At 43.9% G+C, this 23,311-nt stretch overlaps 2 protein-coding genes across 2 annotated transcripts; both read left to right on the top strand.

Moving 5' to 3' along the window:
- Positions 1-2,370: 2,370 nt before the first annotated feature.
- Positions 2,371-7,589, top strand: LOC137588528 (sulfotransferase 2B1-like). Its single transcript, XM_068305657.1, has 6 exons — positions 2,371-2,554; positions 3,736-3,944; positions 6,638-6,764; positions 6,881-6,975; positions 7,062-7,242; positions 7,455-7,589. The coding sequence occupies exons 1-6, from the start codon at positions 2,416-2,418 to the stop codon at positions 7,562-7,564; spliced, it is 861 nt and encodes a 286-aa protein (XP_068161758.1). The 5' UTR covers positions 2,371-2,415; the 3' UTR covers positions 7,565-7,589.
- Positions 7,590-14,048: 6,459 nt separating this feature from the next.
- Positions 14,049-21,480, top strand: mettl9 (methyltransferase 9, His-X-His N1-histidine). The gene is made up of 6 exons (XM_068305318.1): positions 14,049-14,198; positions 15,009-15,164; positions 15,757-15,947; positions 16,019-16,228; positions 19,435-19,619; positions 19,966-21,480. Exons 2-6 carry the CDS (start codon positions 15,075-15,077, stop codon positions 20,184-20,186), a joined length of 897 nt encoding a protein of 298 aa, XP_068161419.1. The 5' UTR covers positions 14,049-14,198; positions 15,009-15,074; the 3' UTR covers positions 20,187-21,480.
- Positions 21,481-23,311: the final 1,831 nt, after the last annotated feature.

Raw genomic sequence — 23,311 nt, 5'->3', positions numbered from 1 at the left:
CGGGTTCTCCGGCTTCCTCCCACCTCCAAAAAGCGTGCGCTTCAGGTTGATTGGCCGGTCCCAAATTGACCGTAGGAGTGAGTGTGTGTGTGAATGATTGTTTGTTTCTATGTGGCTCCGTGGTGCACTGGCGTCGTGCCCGGAGTGTCCCCCGCCTCACGCCCTGAGACTGCCGGGATAGGCGCCGGCTCCCCCGCGACCTGCGTTTGCGGATTAAGCGGGTTAGACGATGAATGAATGAATGAATCAATTTTAGAAAGGACACTACGAATGTTCAGATGAATAATACACAAACCAGACCTACACTTAAAATCGGCTGGAGTCTTACAAGTCCTAATATCAGCATCAACTGGGCCAGGGTAGGGCTGTATGTTACCGGAGATTAACAATAAAAGAACAATCAAGTATCTCTGCTTTGTAACCCTAGAGGGAGATTCATTATTAAAATGTACTATATTTACAAACTCAACAAGAGAATTCTCAGAAAGCACAAAACAACTTTTCAGAACGGTGAGGCACAAAAGGCGAAGCAACTCAAAGGAATTTAAAGGAGTCGCATGAAAACGTTTCTGCATATGTCCATGCGATTCATGAGGCAAGGTATGGGGTATGTGCGTTTGGCACAACCGGTGGAGAATGTTCTTCCTCTGGTACACATCTCCAACGATAAAAAGTTGATCCATATCTCCTAAGCAAAGGCACAATAAACAACACAAGAAAGAATTTCATTGTCAGTATTGCGGAGCCGAGCAGAAAGGAGGAGGAAATTTACCGACTTAGCCTGGTAACGAACAGGCAGGCAGGCAGAGGCAGAGGCGCAGGCTGAAGCTAACTTTAACAGTTATGACAGCATTATGACATTGTGTGTGTATTACAGGGGCCTGTACACACTGCATGCGTGTGATTAACAAAAACTAGAGCAGCATTCTTAATTTCCTTTCGGGGATTATAACGATGTATAAAATTTAAAACTTTTTTTTAAATGAAATTAATGAAAAAATTCAAATTAACAGTTTTTTAGATTTTATATTGTCCTATTTGCAAAACTTAATCTTTGCATGTAGCTTCTACTGTATATTCTGTTATTACTTTTGGGATGCATAAACGTCATGCTGGGATGCACACATTTATTGAAGTGCATCCCAGGATGTACTGCTTTCTGGAGGTAAAATGAACTCCCGCATGATGCTTAGATTTATATAAAATACCTGGAACTGATGTTGTGACCCTTGGAAGACATATTACCAGTGCATTTGAATCAAAAAACAACAACAGGAAATTGATGTTTGCCATATAATTTTACATATAATTGTGTAAAATTTAGCTGTGAATTCCAAAAAAACCCAAAAACATACTTGAAGCGCAGAACACAAAAATGAACAAATTAGAAATTTTATTGTATTTTCAACATAAAAATAAGTTCAAACTCACTAAAAAACGACGTTGCGTTTTTGCGGCATTAAGACCCAATAACCTTAAAAGCCTGTGTGTTAAAAACTATAGAAAGAAAACAAATGAATTTAATTAATAATATTAATAATATTGCTTTGAAATTTTGAAAGCGAAGGTCAAATGCTCATATTAAAAATTTGATAAAGTCAGAATCATTTTGTGTCACAATTTAAACTGTTTTGAATATTATTTTTGTGGAAAAAAATTTCCAACACAAAAGACTGTATATAAAAAGTTAAAGTTTAATGTGTTTATGTTTTAAAAATCAGCTATTTTAAATATCTTGCACTGAAAATTCTATTTTTATTCATTCATTCATGTTCCTTCACGGGTTGCAGGGAGTTGGAGCCTATCCCAGCTGGTATAGGGCGTGAGGCGGGGGGAACTCCCGGCGCAACGCCGGTGTACCGCAGTAGATCAGTTATATACAGTATGTATATACTGTATACACAGATATGAATGCATTTTTCTTATATGTAAGATAAATGCATTACAATACAAGAAGGTCTTACAGGCCTCAACTGCCCACGACTGACTGACTGACTGACTGACTGACTGACTGACTGACTGACTGACTGACTGACTGACTGAATGACTGACTATACCAGTGAGTATAACTATTCTTAACCTGAAATCCTGGTGTAAGAGATGATCAGAATGTAACAGTAAACATGTGTGGAGATCCTCCCTGGTGATCAGCTGGCTCCAACTTGTGCTGCTGAATATTATATTACACAACAGATTGCTAAATGTGTTTGTGCAGGGGGAGAGAGGGGGGGGGGGGATGGGAGAGAGAGAGAGAGAGAGAGAGAGAGAGAGAGAGAGAGAGAGAGAGAGAGAGAGAGAGAGAGAGAGAGAGAGAGAGAGCATAAACAGAACGAGGGCTCCTCATTGGCTGCAGGTCGGTGGACAGCGTGTACAGGAGTCAGTCCAGCCAGAGGTTTGGTTCATTTCCTGTTCACTATGACTGAGGCTGAACTCTACACGCTGTACAAGGGAGTCTACATGCTGTCCAGTCTGCACCCTCCAGACCACCTGAAGTACTACGAGGAGTTTTGTTTTCGCCCTGATGACATTATCATTGCAACATACCCCAAGTCTGGTAAGCCTTACGGTGTATGAAGCTGAGTTACACGTGTTGTTGTTAATTGTTTTATAATCCTGTTATTCACAGAACTGGCTCGTTTTTATGGAACGTCATATATAAATGTTCCTCTAGTAATATATAACAGAGGTGATGTCACTGCAATGTGACACTTTCACTGTGTGCAGAGGGAGGCTTGGTTAATATAAAAGTTGATAAGCTGAACTAATGTGAGACAAGCTGGAAGAAAAGAAAGACAAGAGTGTATTATAGAAATTTATGTTCACCAGAGAAATTTTGTGTTGAAGTGTTTTATTTGTTTTTACTTGCAACTGCTTCCTTAAAAACCTAACCGTTTTTGTAGTGTAATTAAAAAAACAAGGAAAGCTTTTTCTATGTGCATTCAAGTTTTACTTTACACTTTTGCTTATACAGTAGGAGAATAGTGAACCTACTTGTCACCTTTGAACTGGTCACAAGACACGCTAGTATTTGGACTTTGTCTCAGATATGAGTGCATTCAGGTACGTATTCTGAAACGTATTAACTGCGAGGAACGAGGGATCACTGTATATAGATTAGTTTCTTTAAGCGTCACATGAGGAACCAAGCTGAGCTGGTAGACATACTATATAGTCAGGTGCAATTTGTCAAAATGAACAGGAGGACCTTTTTTAAATCCATACCAATCAATAAACCTATGAGCCTAAATTCTGACCAGATTAACATTCTTATTTAATGCTAAAACAGGTTTATATTTTATTATTGTTGGGGTTGTCCTCCTGTAGGAACTAAATGATGGAGGAACCAATGTTGACCAGGTTAGGTGACAGCTGGGAAGCATTAAGAGCTTGATGGTGAATTCTGAATGTTTTGCTATTTGATGGTAACTACTGGTTGAGTTAACTGAGAAACTCAATGGGATTAACAGAGTAATCAAACATAAAGTGCTGTGTTTGAGAGAAAATCCCAAGATTTAGTTTTTACACTTTTTTTAACGTTGACAGATTTGGTTGTTCCCGTTGGTTGGTTCGATGACCCTGGTAGAACAGGGATCGATTCCTAACTGAAGTTAGATATTGAATGGTATATACCTTATCAGAAAAACGGGGCACAATATAACAATGGCCTATGGAGTAATAAGAACATTTAAATAAAATACTCACATTCTTAGAAAACTCTGTTTTCCTTGTGGCTAGGTACAACTTGGATGCAGGAGATTGTCCCCCTGGTCATGAGTGGAGGAGATCCAGCTTCTGTTGAGACTCTCCCAAACTGGCAACGTGTTCCCTGGCTGGAGGTCCAGTCAGCTGAACTAATCCTTGAACAGATGCCATCTCCGCGCATGTTTGCTACACACTACCAGTACAACATGATGCCAACATCATTCTCTGAAGTCAAGCCAAAGGTGAGTCTGTCATGTAGTGTGTGTGATCAATAAGACATTCAAGGCAATGAGATGGTTGACCTCAACAGACCAGAGTACCGCACAGTCATTTCTTTATACCTGTGGAGTAGAAGCCATTGGATGATCACAATAGTATTTTGGCTCTCCCTTGTGTCGCTTCAGAGATGTCATTGATCTATAAACACTGAACTTTAATGACGAGCAGCTGTTCAGGCTCGGGCCGACCATGGAGGTTGTAGTAGTATTGCAGCAGACTGCTGGAGATCTAGTGTCCTGCAGGAGTTGTTAGCATACTGAAAAGACAATTTTCTCCCGACAAATACACAACTATTGCTGTTAGCTCTCTCCATGTTTCTTTGTTTCTTTATTCCAGTAGGGAAACCCCGTTTTTAGCAGCAAACATCTATCATTGAGGCGGCTCCACTAATGCATTGTCCCAGTGAACACCAGTGAGTGATGCCCAAGTTCCAGATGAAAGTGTAACTGACGCCAGACATAGGGTATCTGGACCGACACATGTGATCACAGGCTAAAAGCACTGGGAATCGGTGGTGCACTGGCTGGGAATCAATGAGGAGACACAGCGTCTTAACAAGCAGTTTTATTTCTGCATAACATCAAAAATATTTAAATGCTCACCAACAAAAAACAAGCAATTATGTGCAAAATAACAGATAAACAATTGCACAACAAGTTGCAAACAGAGTTAAGTTAACTGCATCACATTTACTGCACAAGGCATGTGAACTATCATGTCAACTGCGTTTATGCACTTGGCAGGAAAGCACAGCCGACTACTCAGCAAAACAGTCTCTATTCATCAGTCGTCCTAACACAGAACAGTCGTCTGTCACTCTTTACACTTGTGTGGCCATAAACCAGAGAGTTTCAAAGTGTTTTTACTGTACCTGCAGGTCAATGAGGAGACACACAGGATTAGTGTCTCAACAAGCCAATTACTGACTCGTGCAACCTAGAGTTTGGGAAGAAGCCACTTCCCTTGATCCACAGGAGCGCGAGAGCGCCACCCTCTGATCGGGCGTCATGAATGCTTTCCAGTCACCCTGTTAACGTATCTCTCAATAATGTTCTCGAAAAAAAAAAGAGCGATTGCTTATTTCACACTAAAAACTCTACACCGTGGTTTTCAACCTTACAAAAGCAGAGCCTCTACAATTACTGGATTGGGTACACCTTGCTATTACCAGGTTGGACCCCCTTTTGTCTTCAGAACTGCCTTAATCCGTCATGGCATAGATTCAACAAGATATTCCTCAGAGAGTTTGGTCCATGACAGTTGCTGCAAGTTTGTCGGCTGCACGTCCATGATGCAAATCTCCCGTTTCACCACATCCCAAAGCTGCTCCATTGGACAGAGATCTGGTGAGAGTGGTGTCCATTTACATACAGTGAACTCATTGTCATGTTCAGAAAACCAGTCTGAGATGATTGGAGCTTTACGACATGATGCATTATGCTAATGGAAGTAACAATCAGAAGATGGTTCACTGTGGACATAAATGAGTGGACTTGATCAAAAACAAGACACAGGAAGGTGGTGGCATTGCAACCATGCTCAGTTGGTACTCAGGGGCCCAAACTGTGCCAAGAACCATTTACACAAGCAGAATGGATCCATGCTTTCATGTTGTTGATCCATCCAAAGATTTTGTAGCAGAAATCGAGACTCATCAAGACCTCGCAACGTTTTTCCAATCTTCTATTGTCCTAGTTTGGTGATCCTGTGTGAGTTGTAGCCTCAGTTTTCTGTTCTTAACTGACAGGAGTGTCACCAGGGATGGTCTTCTGCTGCTGGAGAACATCTGACTCAAGGTTTCCACGTGTTGTGTGTTCAGAGATACTCTTCGGCGTACCGCAGTTGTAACGACTGGTTATTTGAGTTACTGTTGCCTTTCTATCAGTTCAAACCAGTTTGGTTCTTCTTCGATTGCTGCCATCAAGCAGACATTTGCGCCCACAGAACCACCACTCAGTGGATATTTTTGGAACATTTTCTGTACACCATAGAAATGGTTGTGTGTAAGGATCCTAATAGATCAGCAGTCCTCAAATACTCCGACAATCCCGTGTGGCACCGAAAACAAGTCGCTTAAATCACCCTTCTGATGCTCGGGTTTGAACTGCAGCAGATCGTCTTCACCATGTCTTGTAACCAGTCTGAGGTTGGACCCAAGTACAGCACAGACTGAGACCAGAGCAGGAATAGTCCAACACCGGGGCAGAGACGAGGAAGACGGGTCGAACACAGGCAGGGTTGAAACCGAGGGAGCAGTCCGGAGATAAACGCAAGAGAGCTTTGCATGATACAAAGACAATCTGGCAGAGACTGAGAGAAATGGGAGGGTATATGTACTGAACTGGCAGGTGATAATCAGGTGAGGAAACACAGGTGAAGGTAGTTGCACCAATGAGGTGGAAGTGGAAGGCAGGTAGAGCTGGGCAGATGAAAGGAAAACCAGGAGCGGATTGTGACATGTCTACAGGCCTAAGTATAATGAGCTGCAACCACGTGATTTGCTCATAATAAATTTGCGTTAAAGAGCAGATGGAGAGGTGTGCCTAATAAGGTGACCAGCGAATGCATACACACCATAACAAAAAGTCCTATTTCAATCTTGTGTTTAAAGAAAGAAAGGTTTGAATGGTCAATGTTCCACAAATTATCACTGCAGGTTATCTACGTCATGAGGAACCCTAAAGATGTCTTCACATCTGCCTTTCACTATTATGGGATGGCATCTTTTACAGTGCCCCCAGGCCCCCAAAGTGACTTCCTCCACAAGTTCCTCGACGGAAAAGGTGGTTTGCATCTTTTACTTCATTTTACTTATGAAATATACATCGCAGAAAGAGATTAAACTCTAATTCTGATTCTGAAATGATAAAAGACTTCCTGTATATTTACATTCTTCTAGTTATGTTTGGCTCATGGTTTGATCATGTAAAGAGCTGGCTGAATGCTGAGGACAAAGAACACATCATGTACATCTCCTATGAAGAGATGAAAATGGTGAGATTAACCCTCAAAATTGCCAAACTAACATCTGACAAATCATGGCAGGAATACAAAGCGCTGTGTGTTTCTCCATGTTGCAGGACCTGAAGGATTCTGTGTCCAGAATTTCTCAATTCTTGGAGAAATCTCTGGACACTGAGGTGGTGGGGAAGATAGCAAACCGATGTCTGTTCAAAAACATGAAGAAGAACAGCATGTCAAATTATTCTTCAGTTCCTCGTGAAATCATGGACCAGACAAAGTCTGAATTTCTCAGGAAAGGTGAGTTTAAATTAATCCTGTAGTTGTGTTTCAGTTAAACAGGATGGAAACAGGAAATGACATTGTTTACATTGTTTACTGCTGTACATGGTGCAGCAGGTCACATATTGTATTTCTAAACATCAAGACCATCATGGTGATAAAACGAGGATAGATTTACACAATCCATCCATTCAATTGTTTAATCATTTTTATTGCCTCTTGTGTTTCAGGAATCGTGGGTGACTGGAAAAACCAGCTGTCAGCAGCGGAGGCAGAGTATTTTAATGCAGTTTACAAAGATAAAATGAAAGATGTCAAATATAAGTTTGTGTGGGATTAAAAAATATAATTTAAAGAAACAAAAATTGTTTTACCAAGTCCATCCATCCATCCATCCATCTTCCTCCGCTTATCGGGTCGCGGGGGCAGCAGCTTCAACAGGGAGCCCCAAACTTCCCTTTCCCCCCACATCCACCAGCTCTGACTGGGGGGTCCCAAGGCGTTCCCAGGCCAGTGTTGAGTTATAATCCCTCCACCTGGTCCTGGGTCTGCCCCGAGGTCTCCTCCCAGCTGGACGTTCCAGAAACACCTCCCTAGGGAGGCGTCCCGGAGGCATCCGCACCAGATGCCCAAACCACCTCAACTGACTCCTTTCCACGTGAAGGAGCAGCGGCTCTACTCTGAGCCCCTCGTGAACAGCAGTGTTTCTACCTTATCTCTAAGGGAGACACCAGCTATCCGCCTGAGAAAGACCATTTCAGCCGCTTGTATCCGTGATCTGGTTCTTTGGGTCATGACCCATCGCTCATGACCATAGGTGAGGGTAGGAACGAAGATTGAACGGTAGATGGAGAGCTTTGCCTCTCGGCTCAGCTCCCTCTTTGTGACAACAGTGAAGTATAGCGACTGCAATACCGCTCCTGCTGCCCCAATTCTCCGTCCAATCTCACGCTCCATTTACCAAGTCATGATCCACCAAAAATTGTGGGACTGATAATTTTGATTTTTATGTCATATTCCACTCCTTTTTGCTGGTACAGCAGACAATCAGAAGAACACACATTTTAGTACATTATGTTTGTGTTCAGGTTCATACAAACCAACTGATCTGGCATTTTTCTAGATTAGCTGGAGAGGACTAGCATCATGTAGCTAGCAATAAGTCCCAGTATGGCAGATTAATTCAGTGTCTAGTAAGTAGATACTTACTGTGAAGAGACAAAAAAAGATAAGTAAATAACAAATAAGTAATACTTTAGTATGAGAGACAACAATGTATATCACATTATAACCTAGATATTACTTTGTTCTATGACAGAAGGTTAACCCTGTTATTATTGGAGCTCAAAGTTTTTCTCTTCTTTCTATGTGTGTAAAACACAGTTAGTCTATTTCCTGCTTAACCTTGGAGTGATAGGTATGTTGTATTTGAAAGATGCACAAAAATATAATCTACAAATGAGGCCAGTGTATGCTCTCCTGCTACTGTATGTGTATCCATTATCTTATTAGTCTGTTTTGTCCATTGTGTCAGTAATTCTAACAATATAAATAGTGGGCTTTATGGGTGGCCACGACTTATTTCTGGAACAGAACAAAAAAAATCAGCGTTCATTTCACTACTGATGTCAATCCATCTGATGGGCTAATGTGTAAGCCTCCTGGTGTTTTAATAATTAAACTCAAACTTTACTCTTACCTTAAGTAACATGTCAAACACATTCTCATCTAAATTCAAACACAATCTTATTTTTTTAGGTTTATACTCTACACAGAGTTACTTGTAGAGATTTTCACATTTTACACAAGGTCTGAGGCAACAGAATGAAATTATTTTGGACACAGCTTTGTTTAAACCTTTTGGTAATATGAAAATTAATATTTTAACTAATAAATAATTTCAAAGTTGGACATACAAAATGATTTCTACTTCATTCTGTAGTGTTGCGTTTGACAAGGTTATGACCAATCAGAGACAGATGTGAAAGAAGGTCTAACAGATTTGTTGAACAATGTAATGTTCAGATATATAGAAGCTAGAAGATATATAGAAGCTGGAGGAGGTGGAGTGAAAAACAGACTGGTTCAAGAACAGACAAACCATGACAAGAACCATCAAAAACACTGGTTAACAGTCAGACGTTACCACTGGGGTGGAAAGACAGACGCACACCAACAGACAGCAAGACAGACAGACAGACACCAACAGACAGCAAGACAGACAGACAACAACAGGAAGTGACAGACAGACACACACCAACAGAAAGACAGACACACACCAACAGAAAGACAGACACACACCAACAGAAAGACAGACACACACCAACAGACAGACAGACACACACCAACAGACAGACACACACCAACAGACAGACACACACCAACAGACAGACACACACCAACAGACAGACACACACCAACAGACAGACACACACCAACAGACAGACACACACCAACAGACAGACACACACCAACAGACAGACACACACAAACAGACAGACACACACCAACAGGAAGTAACAGACAGACAGACACCAACAGAAAGACAGACACACACCAACAGACAGACAGTGTTGTAAATTCTTCATCCATCCATCCATCTCCCACCGCTTATCCGGAATCGGGTCGCGGGGGCAGCAGCTTCAACAGGGAGCCCCAAACTTCCCTTTCCCGGGCCACATCCACCAGCTCTGACTGGGGGATCCCAAGGCGTTCCCAGGCCAGTGTTGAGATATAATCCCTCCACCTGGTCCTGGGTCTGCCCCGAGGTCTCCTCCCAGCTGGACGTGCCAGAAACACCTCCCTAGGGAGGCGTCCCAGAGGCATCCGCACCAGATGCCCAAACCACCTCAACTGACTCCTTTCCACGCGAAGGAGCAGCGGCTCTACTCTGAGCTCCTCGCGAACAGCAGTGTTTCTCACCTTATCTCTAAGGGAGACACCAGCTATCCGCCTGAGAAAGCCCATTTCAGCCGCTTGTATCCGTGATCTCGTTCTTTCGGTCATGACCCATCGCTCATGACCATAGGTGAGGGTAGGAACGAAGATTGAACGGTAGATGGAGAGCTTTGCCTCTCGGCTTAGCTCCCTCTTTGTGACAACAGTGCGGTAAAGCGACTGCAATACCGCTCCTGCTGCCCCAATTCTCCGTCCAATCTCACGCTCCATTGTTCCCTCACTCGTGAACAGGACCCCAAGATACTTAAACTCCTTCACTTGTGAAAGGACCTCATTCCCCACTTGGAGAAGGCATTCCACCGGTTTCCTGCTGAGGACCATGGCCTCAGATTTGGAGGTGCTAATCCTCATCCCCGCCGCTTCACACTCGGCTGCAAACCGGACCAGTGAGCGCTGCAGGTCACAGGCTGATTACGCAAACAGGACCACATCATCTGCAAAAAGCAGTGATGCAATCCTCAGGCCACCAAACTGTAAAGCCTCCTCACCACGACTACGCCTCGATATCCTGTCCATGAAAATCACAAACAGAATTGGTGATAAAGCGCAGCCCTGGCGAAGGCCAACAGCTACTCGGAACAAGTCCGACTTACTGCCGAGAACCCGAACGCAGCTCTCACTTTGGGCGTACAGGGATTGGATGGCCCTGAGAAGAGGCCCCCTCACTCCATACTCCCGCAGTATTTCCCACAGTATATCCCTGGGGACACGATCATATGCCTTCTCCAAGTCCACAAAACACATGTAGACTGGATGGGCATACTCCCAAGCCCCCTCTAGGATCCCTGTGAGAGTAAAAAGCTGGTCCGTTGTTCCACGACCAGGACGGAACCCACATTGTTCCTCCTCAATCTGAGGCTCGACAATCGGCCGGACCCTCCTTTCCAGCACCTTGGAGTAAACTTTCCCAGGGAGGCTGAGGAGTGTGATGCCCCTGTAATTGGCACACACCCTCTGGTCCCCCTTTTTAAAAAGAGGAACCACCACCCCAGTCTGCCACTCTTTCGGCACTGTCCCAGATTTCCACGCAATGTTAAAGAGGCGTGTCATCCACGACAGCCCCTCAACACCCAGAGCCTTCAGCATTTCCGGGCGAATCTCATCAATACCCGGGGCTTTGCCACCGTGCAGTTGTTTAACTACCTCGGTGACTTCGCCCCGAGAGATTGACTCTGATCCCCCATCATCCTCCAGCTCTGCCTCTGCAACAGAGGACGGGTCAGTTGGGGTAGTTGGATTCAGGAGTTCCTCAAAGTGTTCCTTCCACCGACCGACAACCTCCTCAGTCGAGGTCAACAGTGTCCCATCTTTGCTGTATACAGCTTGGATGGTTCCCCGTTTCCCCCTCCTGAGGTGTCGGACAGTCCTCCAGAACAACTTTGGTGCCGTCCGATAGTCCTTCTCCATGGCCTCTCCGAACTCCTCCCACACCCTCTGTTTTGCCTCCATCACAGCCGAGGCTGCAGTCCTTTTGGCCTGTCGGTACCCTGCAACTGCTTCAGGAGTCCCCAGGGACAACATGCCCCTGAAGGCCTCCTTCTTTAGTCGGACGGCTTCCCTGACCACCGGGGTCCACCACGGTGTTCGAGGGTTACCGCCCCTTGAGGCACCCAAGACCTTGAGACCACAGCTCTCAGCTGCAGCTTCAGCAATGGAAGCTTTGAACATCGACCATTCAGGTTCAATGCCCCCAGCCTCCACAGGGATGCACGAGAAGCTCCTTCGGAGGTGTGAATTGAAGGCCTCACGGACAGAGTCCTCCTCCAGACGTTCCCAGTTCACCCGCACTACTCGTTTGGGCTTACCAGGTCTATCCAAAGGTTTCCTCCGCCAACGGACCCAACTCACCACCAGGTGGTGATCAGTTGACAGCTCTGCCCCTCTCTTCACCCGAGTGTCCAAAACACACGGTCGAAGATCAGATGATACGATCACAAGATCAATCATTGACCTCCGACCCAGGGTGCTCTGGTACCAGGTACACTTATGAGCATCCTTGTGTTCGAACATGGTGTTAGTTATGAACAATCCGTGACTAGCACAGAAGTCCAACAACACAACACCGCTCGGGTTCAGATCAGGGAGGCCATTCCTCCCAATCACGCCCCTCCAAGTGTCTCCATCATTGCCGACGTGTGCGTTGAAGTCCCCCAGGAGAACAATGGAGTCCCCTGCAGGGATCCCTTCAAGGACCCCATTCAGGGACCCCAAGAAGGCCGAATACTCTGAACTGATATTTGGTGCATATGCACAAATAACAGTCAGAGTTTTCCCCCCCACAGCCTTAAGGCGTAGGGAAGCGACCCTCTCATCCACCGGGGTAAACTCCAACACAGCGGCGCTCAGCCGGGGGCTTGTGAGTATCCCCACACCCGCCCTGCGCCTCACGCCTGACGCAACTCCGGAGTAAAACAAGGTCCAACCCCTATCCAGGAGTTTGGATCCAGAACCGAGGCTATGCGTGGAGGTAAGCCCCACCAGATCCAACTGGTAGCGCTCCACCTCCAACACAAGTTCCGGCTCCTTCCCCGCCAGTGAGGTGACATTCCACGTCCCCAAAGCCAACTTCTGCCGCCCGGGTCTGGTCCGTCGTGACCCCCTGTCGTCACTGCCACCCATATGGCAGCGCACCCGACCCCATCGGTCTGCCCTGCGGGTGGTGGGTCCACAGGGGTGGGAAGAATCCACGTTGCCTTTTCGGGCTAAGCCCGGCCGGGCCCCGTGGCAGACCCGGCCACCAGGCGCTCGCTGACGGGCCCTCCGTCCAGGCCTGGCTCCAGACGTGGGCCCCGGGCTTCCTCCGGGCAGGGTCACAGTTTTCCCTTTTCCGTTTTTCATGGGATATTTGAACCATTCTTTGTCTGGCCCTTCACCTGAGACCTGTTTGCCTTGGGTGACCCTACCAGGAGTACAAGACTCCCGACAACATAGCTCCCAGGATCCTTAGGGCACACAAACCTCTCCACCACGGTAAGGTGATGGTTCCTTGGAGAGGGTAAATTCTTCACATTTGAAATGAATCCCAGAGAAATGTGAATTGTAAAGTAAATTGCTATAAAGTAAATTGCTATATTTTATATATATATATATATATATATATATATATATATATATATATATATATATATATATATATATATATATATATACACACATACATATATATACATATATATATATATACACATACATATATATACATATATATACACATACCGTTCTTAAAATTGTAAATGTAAATTCTTCACATTTGAAATGAATCCCAGAGAAACAGTTGCAGGTGTGAAAGCTGGTTATTGATCTCCTGATGTTGGACACTGTTAAACTGACGCTGTCGTAATGCTATATTTATATATATATATATATATATATATATATATATATATATATATATATATATATATATATATATATATATATACACATACATATATATACATATATATACACATACCGTTCTTAAAATAGGAAATCGCTGAGTTTCATCACAGACGCACTTTACAAAACACAGTTTATCCTGCTCACAGGTCATCATATCGCCTTATTTCAATCTGTTTTTATTAAACAAAAAGCTCAGGGCGGCGCGGTGGCGCAGTGGTTAGCGCTGCCGCCTCACAACACGGCGGATGCGGGTTCGAGTCCCGGAGCGGAGTTCTCACGCTCTCCCCGTGTCTGGGGGGGTTCTCTCCGGGTTCTCCGGCTTCCTCCCCCCTCCAAAAGCACCTCAGGTTGATTGGCCGGTCCAAATTGCCGTAGGAGTGAGTGTGTGTGTCTTTGTGTGGCTCCGCGGTGCACTGGCGTTTATGGGCTGGTTCTTTCATCACTTCCGGACACGTTGGTTGGTACAGGAAGTGAGCAATGCGGAAGTGAGCAATGCGGAAATGAGCAATGCGGAAGTGTGTGTTGTTAAAATGGGCGGAAAACACGCAGCTAAAGGCTGATCAGACAGAAACACGATGGATCCGTGGGGATCATAAGAGAATCAATAACAGCTGGCTTCGTTCAGAACACCGCAGGTGTGTGGGTTCGGGTTTGTTGTTTGTTTGTTGTTTGTTTGTTTGTTGTTTGGGTCTGACGTGCTGCTTTACAATTGTCTGCCCTCCGCCTCTCTATGGTCACATTTACAGTATTTAATTCACCGACAGCACCGGGACCGTGTGTGTGTCAGGACTGTCCTTTAGTTATTATTGTTATTGTTATTATAATGCCCCCCCAGCTGAGGGCGCTGCTGTTATTATTATTATTATTATTATTATTATTCTGTGCCCCCCCTTCCCCCCCCAGCTGAGGGCCCTGCTATTATTATTATTATTATTATTATTATTATTATAATGCCCCCCGCCCCCCAGCTGAGGGCGCTGCTGTTATTATTATTATTATTATTATTATTATTATTATTATTATAATGCCCCCCGCCCCCCAGCTGAGGGCGCTGCTGTTATTATTATTATTATTATTATTATTATTATTATGCCCCCCGCCCCCCAGCTGAGGGCCCTGCTGTTATTATTATTATTATTATTATTATTATTATTATTATTATTATTCTGTACCCCCCCTCCCCCCAGCTGAGGGCCCTGCTGTTATTATTATTATTATTATTATTCTGTGCCCCCCCCCTTCCCCCCCAGCTGAGGGCCCTGCTGTTATTATTATTATTATTATTATTATTATTATTATTCTGTGCCCCCCCCTCCCCCCCCAGCTGAGGGCCCTGCTGTTATTATTATTATTATTATTATTCTGTGCCCCCCCTTCCCCCCCCAGCTGAGGGCCCTGCTGTTATTATTATTATTATTATTCTGTGCCCCCCCTTCCCCCCCCAGCTGAGGGCCCTGCTGTTGGCCGCCTGGCTCCTGGGCTACGTGTCCGTCCTGCTGTCCGTCAGGAGGATGCTGAGGGGCCGGTGTGTCCGGAGCCCCGTGGCCCGGGTTCTGCTGGTGAACATGGTGACTGACAGAGACACCACTGACACACAGGAGGTGGGAATTAGTCACAAGTCAATGAAGAACAATTTCATTTATTAAGATGTTAAAGTGTTTTACAGTCATGAAGACAATCAGCTGGTGCAGACCAGGCTGAGTCCGATCAGAGGCTCGTTGTCTCATTTTAAATGGAATCTGGTTTAAGGTCGTCTATGTAAAGATCACTGGAATTAGACCCAGCCGTCAGTCAGAACACAAACCCACTCACTCCCCTCTATTATCTGCAGTGAGACGCAGTACCACCCAATCACAGGAGTTCATTCCTCATTACAAGCTCAAACTGTGGAATTTTCACTGCATTTTTTACTACATTGGTATCATTATTAGTTTGATTTATCTCTATATGTTCCCTTTCATCCAGATTATTGTAATCCAAAGAGATGAGTGAAAAAATAGCAACTAGACCTCAATGTCCAAAGACATGTCAGCTCATCAATTTCCCCCTCTAGAAGGTTCCTTTCTCTGACGTTCTGCTGGGGTTCTGCTGGGGTTCTAGTGGTACCGTTGAAGTAACTTTAATGTTCTGCTGGGGTTCTGCTGGGGTTCTAGTGGTACCGTTGAAGTAACTAATGTTCTGCTGGGGTTCTAGTGGTACCGCTGCTCTCCTGACCTGCTGGGAGAGTCGGTGCAGCCTCTGTTCATCCAGAGCCACCTGGACTCAGACACCCAGGATTTCCTGAAGCAGAGCGTGGAGAAGTCCACCTGGTTGTTCACTCAGCTCTACCATTCTTTTGTTGCAACCGTCCTCAGTCCTCTGGTGTCTCGCACGTCCATCAACGGGTGAGTGGTGCGACACACCTGCTGGTGCTTCACCTGTCTCGTGTCCTCCTCTGATGAGCTGCCTGTCTCAGGTTTCTCGGTCGAGGCTCTATGTTTGTGTTTTCCTCGGAGCAGTTCCAACGTCTGCTCAGAATCCAACCTGATTGGACGGCTGAGAGGCTCCTGGACCTCGGAGCAGGGGATGGGGGGGTCACAGAAGTGATGGGAGCCCATTTCAGAGAGGTCTATGCCACTGAGATCTCATTGCCCATGAAGTGGCATCTTCAGAGGAGAAATTACACGTGAGTAGAACGTCACAGTTGAGTTTGAATCATGCATTTGTTGTTTTGTTGAGTTAATCTGCCAATAATAATTAAAATAATACATCGACACATCAGTGACACGAGTGACGACAATGGTGCTTTAACGCTCATCCCCTTCAATTCCAGAAGCTCTAAACTGTCTGTTTGTGACCGTTTCGATTTCTTGCAAGAAGAAAACAAAACCATGAATATCCATTCAGTCACAACACTGATATATTAATTCCTCTTAAGAAAATACCACCTGGCTTCGTTCATCTGTGTGTATTATATTTGTGTAAGGTGATTTCAGGATGGTTGATTTCAAAGCCTGTTTTGTCATGATAATGAATGAATCAGTAGGTACAACACAAACATGTGTGTTACATGTTGAACAGCATCTGAACTGGAATCCCCAAGTGTTATACCTTGGTCTAGGGGTGCCAAGACACAACAAACAAAACAGGGGAGACACAGTGCACAAATAGTAAATTAATTTATTAAACATGCCAAAAAGAATGAATCAAACAAATTAATCAAAGCAAAACAAACAGATGAGGTGTGGAAGTCAATAATCAGTGGTGTATTGTGTGCATGCATGAGTGGAATGTACTCTATGTGGGTGCATGTTGAGTGTATTAACCCAAATGTTGGAAAAAGGTGCATGAGGGAGCGGTGCCGAACCAAAGCTAGAGAAAACCAAACTGAACAGAACTCCTTCCTCAGGGACTGGGGAAGCAGGCTTTTATATAGGGCGTCGGCACAGGGCCCAGGTGCCGACACTTGGCTGATTGGCGTCATCAAGTGCTCTGCTCCCCAGTCAACTAAAGGAAACGGGGAGACCAGAAATTATATTCAAATACAACATAACCAAACCAACCCTAACCAAAGTAATTCTTAAATTACATATACTACCAAAGACCGCCCAATACTAGCTTTCTACCCATACATACCATACCATAATATTATATAATATAAATATAATATAATATACAGGGAACCGTCACAAAAGAGACAGGCCATTAATGTTCTCCCTTGTTTGAAAGCCTTTTTTCAGGCATGGCACCATTTGTGTGTTTATCGTGCGATGCTTTCTCTAGACTTTTCTTCAGGTCCGGTCAGACCCGCTGAACAAACCTGAACAGACGAGACACTCGTTCAGTCTGGAGGTGCAGCACCTGAGCAATTTAGATTTACATTCAAAATGTTTTCACTAGATACTGTGTAATCTGTGTGTGCCGTGTAATAATAAAGACAGGATGGACAGGATGACTTAATAAGTTATTATACAAAAATAACTGATCGATCCAGATTTGCACTGCAGTAGCACTACATTCATGGACTGTATACTTCACTGTTGCACTTAATCTTGGTTTTGAGAAATAACCAAGAAATAACCAAATAACCATTTATAGAGATGATCATGCAGCAGCGCTCTACTGAAGCCTTTGTTCGCAACTAAAGCTTTGTGTCAGATTTCTGTTGTGTTATTGAGTTCAGTTTTAGTTTAAAGATGTTTATGGGCTGGTTCTTTCATGTTCAGATCATTGTTGGACACACAGGACACACCCGGTCACCTTTCAGTGATTCTTGGAGAAAATAAAGATCATCTTTTGACTAATCTGACAGAACCATGACTTCATTGGAGGATGAATAAAATACAGTTCGTTAATAATGTCATACAGGAAGAAATGGGTAATCATCGGTATAATCTGGTTGATTCCCGTTCCACAGGTATAATCTGTCTGTTTCTTGTTCCACTGGTATAATCTGGTTGATTCCCGTTACATTGGTATAATCTGTCTGATTCCCGTTCCACTGGTATAATCTGTCTGATTCCCGTTCCACTGGTATAATCTGTCTGATTCTTGTTCCACTGGTATATTCTAGCGGTTTCCTTTTTCACTGGTATAATCTGTCTGATTCCCGTTCCACTGGTATAATCTGTCTGATTCTTGTTCCACTGGTATATTCTAGCGGTTTCCTTTTTCACTGGTATAATCTGTCTGATTCTCATTCTACTGGTATATTCTGGTTGATTCCCGTTCCACTGGTATAATCTGTTTGATTCTTGTTCCACTGGTATAATCTGTCTGATTCCTGTTCCACTGGTATAATCTGTCTGATTCTCGTTCTACTGGTATATTCTGGTTGATTCCCGTTCCACTGGTATAATCTGTTTGATTCTTGTTCCACTGGTATAATCTGGTTGATTCCTGTTCCACTGGTATAATCTGTCTGTTTCTTGTTCCACTGGTATAATCTGGTTGATTCCCGTTACACTGGTATAATCTGTCTGATTCCCGTTCCACTGGTATAATCTGTCTGATTCCCGTTCCACTGGTATAATCTGTCTGATTCTTGTTCCACTGGTATATTCTAGCGGTTTCCTTTTTCACTGGTATAATCTGTCTGATTCTCGTTCTACTGGTATATTCTGGTTGATTCCCGTTCCACTGGTATAATCTGTTTGATTCTTGTTCCACTGGTATAATCTGTCTGATTCCTGTTCCACTGGTATAATCTGTCTGATTCTCGTTCTACTGGTATATTCTGGTTGATTCCCATTCCACTGGTATAATCTGTTTGATTCTTGTTCCACTGGTATAATCTGTCTGATTCCTGTTCCACTGGTATAATCTGTCTGATTCTCGTTCTACTGGTATATTCTGGTTGATTCCCGTTCCACTGGTATAATCTGTTTGATTCTTGTTCCACTGGTATAATCTGGCTGATTCCTGTTCCACTGGTATAATCTGTCTGATTCCTGTTCCACTGGTATAATCTGGCTGATTCCTGTTCCACTGGTATAATCTGTCTGTTTCTTGTTCCACTGGTATAATCTGGCTGATTCCTGTTCCACTGGTATAATCTGTCTGTTTCTTGTTCCACTGGTATAATCTGGCTGATTCCTGTTCCACTGGTATAATCTGTCTGTTTCTTGTTCCACTGGTATAATCTGGCTGATTCCTGTTCCACTGGTATAATCTAGCTGATTCCCGGTTATCTGTTCTTCATATTTGCAGGAAGCATTGAGTTTGATTTACAGTCACTAAATGAGCAGTTAGTAGAAATAATAAATGAACACATTCTGTAACAACACTCAGGATTACTCACTGATAAAATCATTTTTTTTACAATGTACAAAACAAAGAGATTTTCTCACCCACTGGAAGTAACATCCCATAATGCTGTTTTGTCGTTCTCAGGGTTCTGAGCGCAGATGAGTGGCAGCAGACTGGTTTCCAGTATGATGTTGTGAGCTGTCTGAACCTGCTGGACCGCTGTGACGACCCCCTCCGTCTGCTGGGGGACATCAGGAGCTCGCTGGTTCCCGACACGGGGAGGCTCCTGCTGGCAGCCGTGCTGCCCTTCCAGCCCTACGTGGAAGTGGGTCAGTGGTGAACCAGTGTGACCCGCCCCTTGTGTATATTTGAGCACTATAGATACACTGTGTATCTATATCAATACACAGTGTATCTATACACAGTGTATCTATACAGTGTATAGATACACTGGGTGTAGATACACTGTGTATCTGTACACAGTGTATCTATACCCAGTGTATCTATACCCAGTGTATCTATACCCAGTGTATAGATACACTGTGTATCTATACCCAGTTTATCTGTACACAGTGTATCTGTATACAGTGTATCTGTACACAGTGTATCTGTACACAGTGTACACATACGGTGTATCTTACATCCTGTACATGCCATCTTCTGTCTTTTTCTCAGGAGGTCGATGGCAGCGTCCCAAAGAATACCTGAAAGTAAAGGGGAAAACATGGGAGGAGCAAGTGACCGTCCTGTCCAATGAGGTTTTCCAGAAGGCGGGGTTTGAGGTGGAGGCGGTGACCCGGCTGCCGTATCTCTGTGAAGGCGACATGTACAATGATTACTATGTTCTTGATGATGCCGTGTTTGTTCTCAAGGCTTCAGAGGGTAGTTCAGTCTGATGCTGATGCACCTCATTGGTTTGTTCCGGGGGGGGGGTTCACTGCAGTTCTCATAGTGTTCATTTGTAAAACACTCTTTCTTTCTTGAGTCAGGTGTAAAGCTCAGGTCCTGTGGTTAACATTACCCAGCCTGACTCGAGTGACAGTAGTGCTGCCATAAATGAATGGATGGCACTGAAGATTCCGTCTTGTGACATACATATGTGTCACCATTTGTAAGTGCTTGTTCTGTGCAGTCTACAGTCTCTGCTGGAAGTGTTTTAATCATTCAAAGACTGTCAGTGACATGATTTTTTTTTATGAGCGTCCATACAATTTAATCAGTTTAAACAGGGCTTCTATTTTAATTCAATGATTATTTAAAGTTATGAATGATAGAGGGGTTGCAGAGCTTAAAATGTTACCACAGTTGTTAACATTGTGATTAAAAGTAATAAATAATCATTTGTTGATAGATAATGTGGGACTAGAGCCCGATATCATCACAAACCTGAGCCTTTGCTTTTCTTTTTTCGTGTTACATATTGACAAACATGAGTTGGTCAGACTTTCCTATCATATTGGAGGAACATAAAATAAAAGGAGATTACCTAGATCCCTGAAATTTCTTTTATCCAAACAAAATGGGGGTCTGGACCGCTTTGTCAAGGAGGAAATGTTTTCCATTCTGCAGGATCATTCAGAAACAGCTTAACCTGGGCTTGATCTAGCCATTCGCCACTTCGCCATAGGCGAAGTAAATTCCAGATTGGCTACAAGGTTTTTAGACTGTGTAGCCACAGTTCTTATTTTTACGGAAAAATGGGTAAAACTTAATACTTTTTCTCTCACCAGCGCCGCCATTTCCGCTGGCTCCGAATGCTGACGGAAATAGCCAAAGTGACCCGAAAGCTCCCGATCATTAAATATGCACTGGGGTCATGACCTCCTCTCGTCCAATGAAAAACAAAATATTGTTTTTTTACAAGCTGAACCCGCGAATTGGTGTAAGACAAGGAGAGGACCATCGATCAAAAGAATCCAGTGTTTTCTAGTAGAGTTTGTGTTAAAGTCCTCATTAATAAACAAATGGTGAATGCTGAGAGGGGGGGGGGAGAGTGGAGACAGATCGATCAGAAGGTCAATGAAAGATATTATCAATACTTGTTTGTAGTCTTAGACTTTTGTTCCCTCTGACCAGCAGGAATAACCAGCGATGATGTAAATGTGTTTTCACCTCGCTTGATGTTTTATATGTCTTTTTAAATTGAAATGAAAAATCATGTTATTGAATTAAAATAAATAAACTAAACTAAACTATGACATACCAATGGTGTTGGTGGGGGTCAAAGTTCAAATGTCTTCTAGTCTCAGTAAACTACCAGTAAACACTGAGTAATATTTAGTCTGACTGTATCTTCAGAGTGAATGAAGTTTTCAATGGTTGAATCTCACATTCATTCCTGCATCAAGTAGGACAGAAATAAAGAGAGTTCAGCTTCAGCTGCTGGCTTTAGGGGGTTTTTGTAGGTAAACTGAACACAAGATTTTGCCCCTCAGAATGCAGGAAAACAACCCCATTTTCTAAAAAATTTCCCGGGGGGGGCCCCGATCCCCCATGGGGGGTATCCCTCCCACACACTCCTATGACAAGTGTGGTTTTACACCCCCCAACAATTGAAAACTTCTGTTCACTATATGAAGATAGTCATACAAAATATTACTCAATGTTTACTTGTAAGTTTCTCTTGCTATTACAGCAAGCCGCTGTCTTGGACACAGAATGTGGCTTTTTGTGGCTTACCCAATTATTTTACACTGAGCCACAGTGGCTTAGTCACACTAGCTCCTAGTGCAAGCCCAGTTAACCTATGTTCGTATAAACCAGGAAAACCCAGTGACCTTTTCCACACAAAATGACCCGCTGGTTGCTCATTTGTGCTCTTGACACGAATGCTGGAGTATTTGAGCGGCTATAGCTCAATATTTGTAGTACTGAAGACATGGAAACACCAGATTTACTTACCTGCCTTCACATGCAAATGAACTTGAGTGGTATTCCCATCGTTAAAACACAGGAATAAATGTCATGTCAGTCCACTCTTAAAGCTCTGACAGCTTCAACTCTTTTGGAATGACATTCCACAAGGTTTAGGAGTGTGTTTGTGGGAATTTTTGACCGTTCTTCCAGCAGAGCATTTGTGAGGTCACACATTATTGGATGAGGAAGCCTGGCTTGAAGTCTCCATGCTAATTCATCCTCAAGGTGTTCCACCCAGTAGAGGTCAGGACTCTGTGCAGACCAGTAACTCTTCCATCTCAGCCGAGTCTGGGTCTGGCTCACAGCCATGTTGGAAAAGAACCAGTCATCTCCAAACTGGGAGCATGAAATTCTCAATGATATGCTGAACCATTAAGAGTTAATTTTATTGGAACTAAGGATGTTAAAAAAATAACCCCAGACCACAACCCCCCCTCCAGCAAACTTTACACTTGGCAGTCCAACTGTCATCGTCCTCTTTGCATCCGCCAAACCCAGGCTAGTCCAGAGACGGCTGAATGGAGAAGCGTGACTGGTGATGTACGGTGAGGATGCGGCTGATTAGCTGTCAGGCTCTCTACACACTGTTGTTGAGCGATTCTGAAGTTGAGAGGTCAGTAACAACGGCTCTGCAGAAACTTAACCACCTTTATTAATGATCTATCTATCTATCTATCTATCCATCCATCCATCCATCCATCCATCCATCCATCCATCCATCCATCCATCCATCCATCCATCCATCCATCCATCCATCCATCCATCTATCTATCTATCTATCTTTATGCACTATGTGCCCCGATATCCACCAACCCCGACCTGTGATTTGGATAGTTGTTACACTGATGGCACATAGGCAGCGATTGGCCAGATTACATTGGCCAGATTATGTGTTAATATTTTGAGATGCTGGGCAGCACACTGGGGAGTGCTGCCCCCTCACAGCACAGGGGTGCTGGGTCAAATCCACATTAGAACCTAGGACTTGTTTTTTGGGCTGTCGGACTTCCCCACCAACAAAAGCACGTGATATAAGTGAACTGTGCCTAAAGTAACTGTAGGTGTGAATTATTGTTGGTTGTGTGCCAGTTTGTCCAGGTAAAGG

This window comes from Antennarius striatus, chromosome 21 (assembly GCF_040054535.1).
Source record: "Antennarius striatus isolate MH-2024 chromosome 21, ASM4005453v1, whole genome shotgun sequence".
Lineage (NCBI taxonomy): Eukaryota > Metazoa > Chordata > Actinopteri > Lophiiformes > Antennariidae > Antennarius > Antennarius striatus.
The sequence above is the reverse complement of the archived record's forward strand: the minus strand, read 5'-3'. Positions and strand labels throughout refer to the sequence as shown.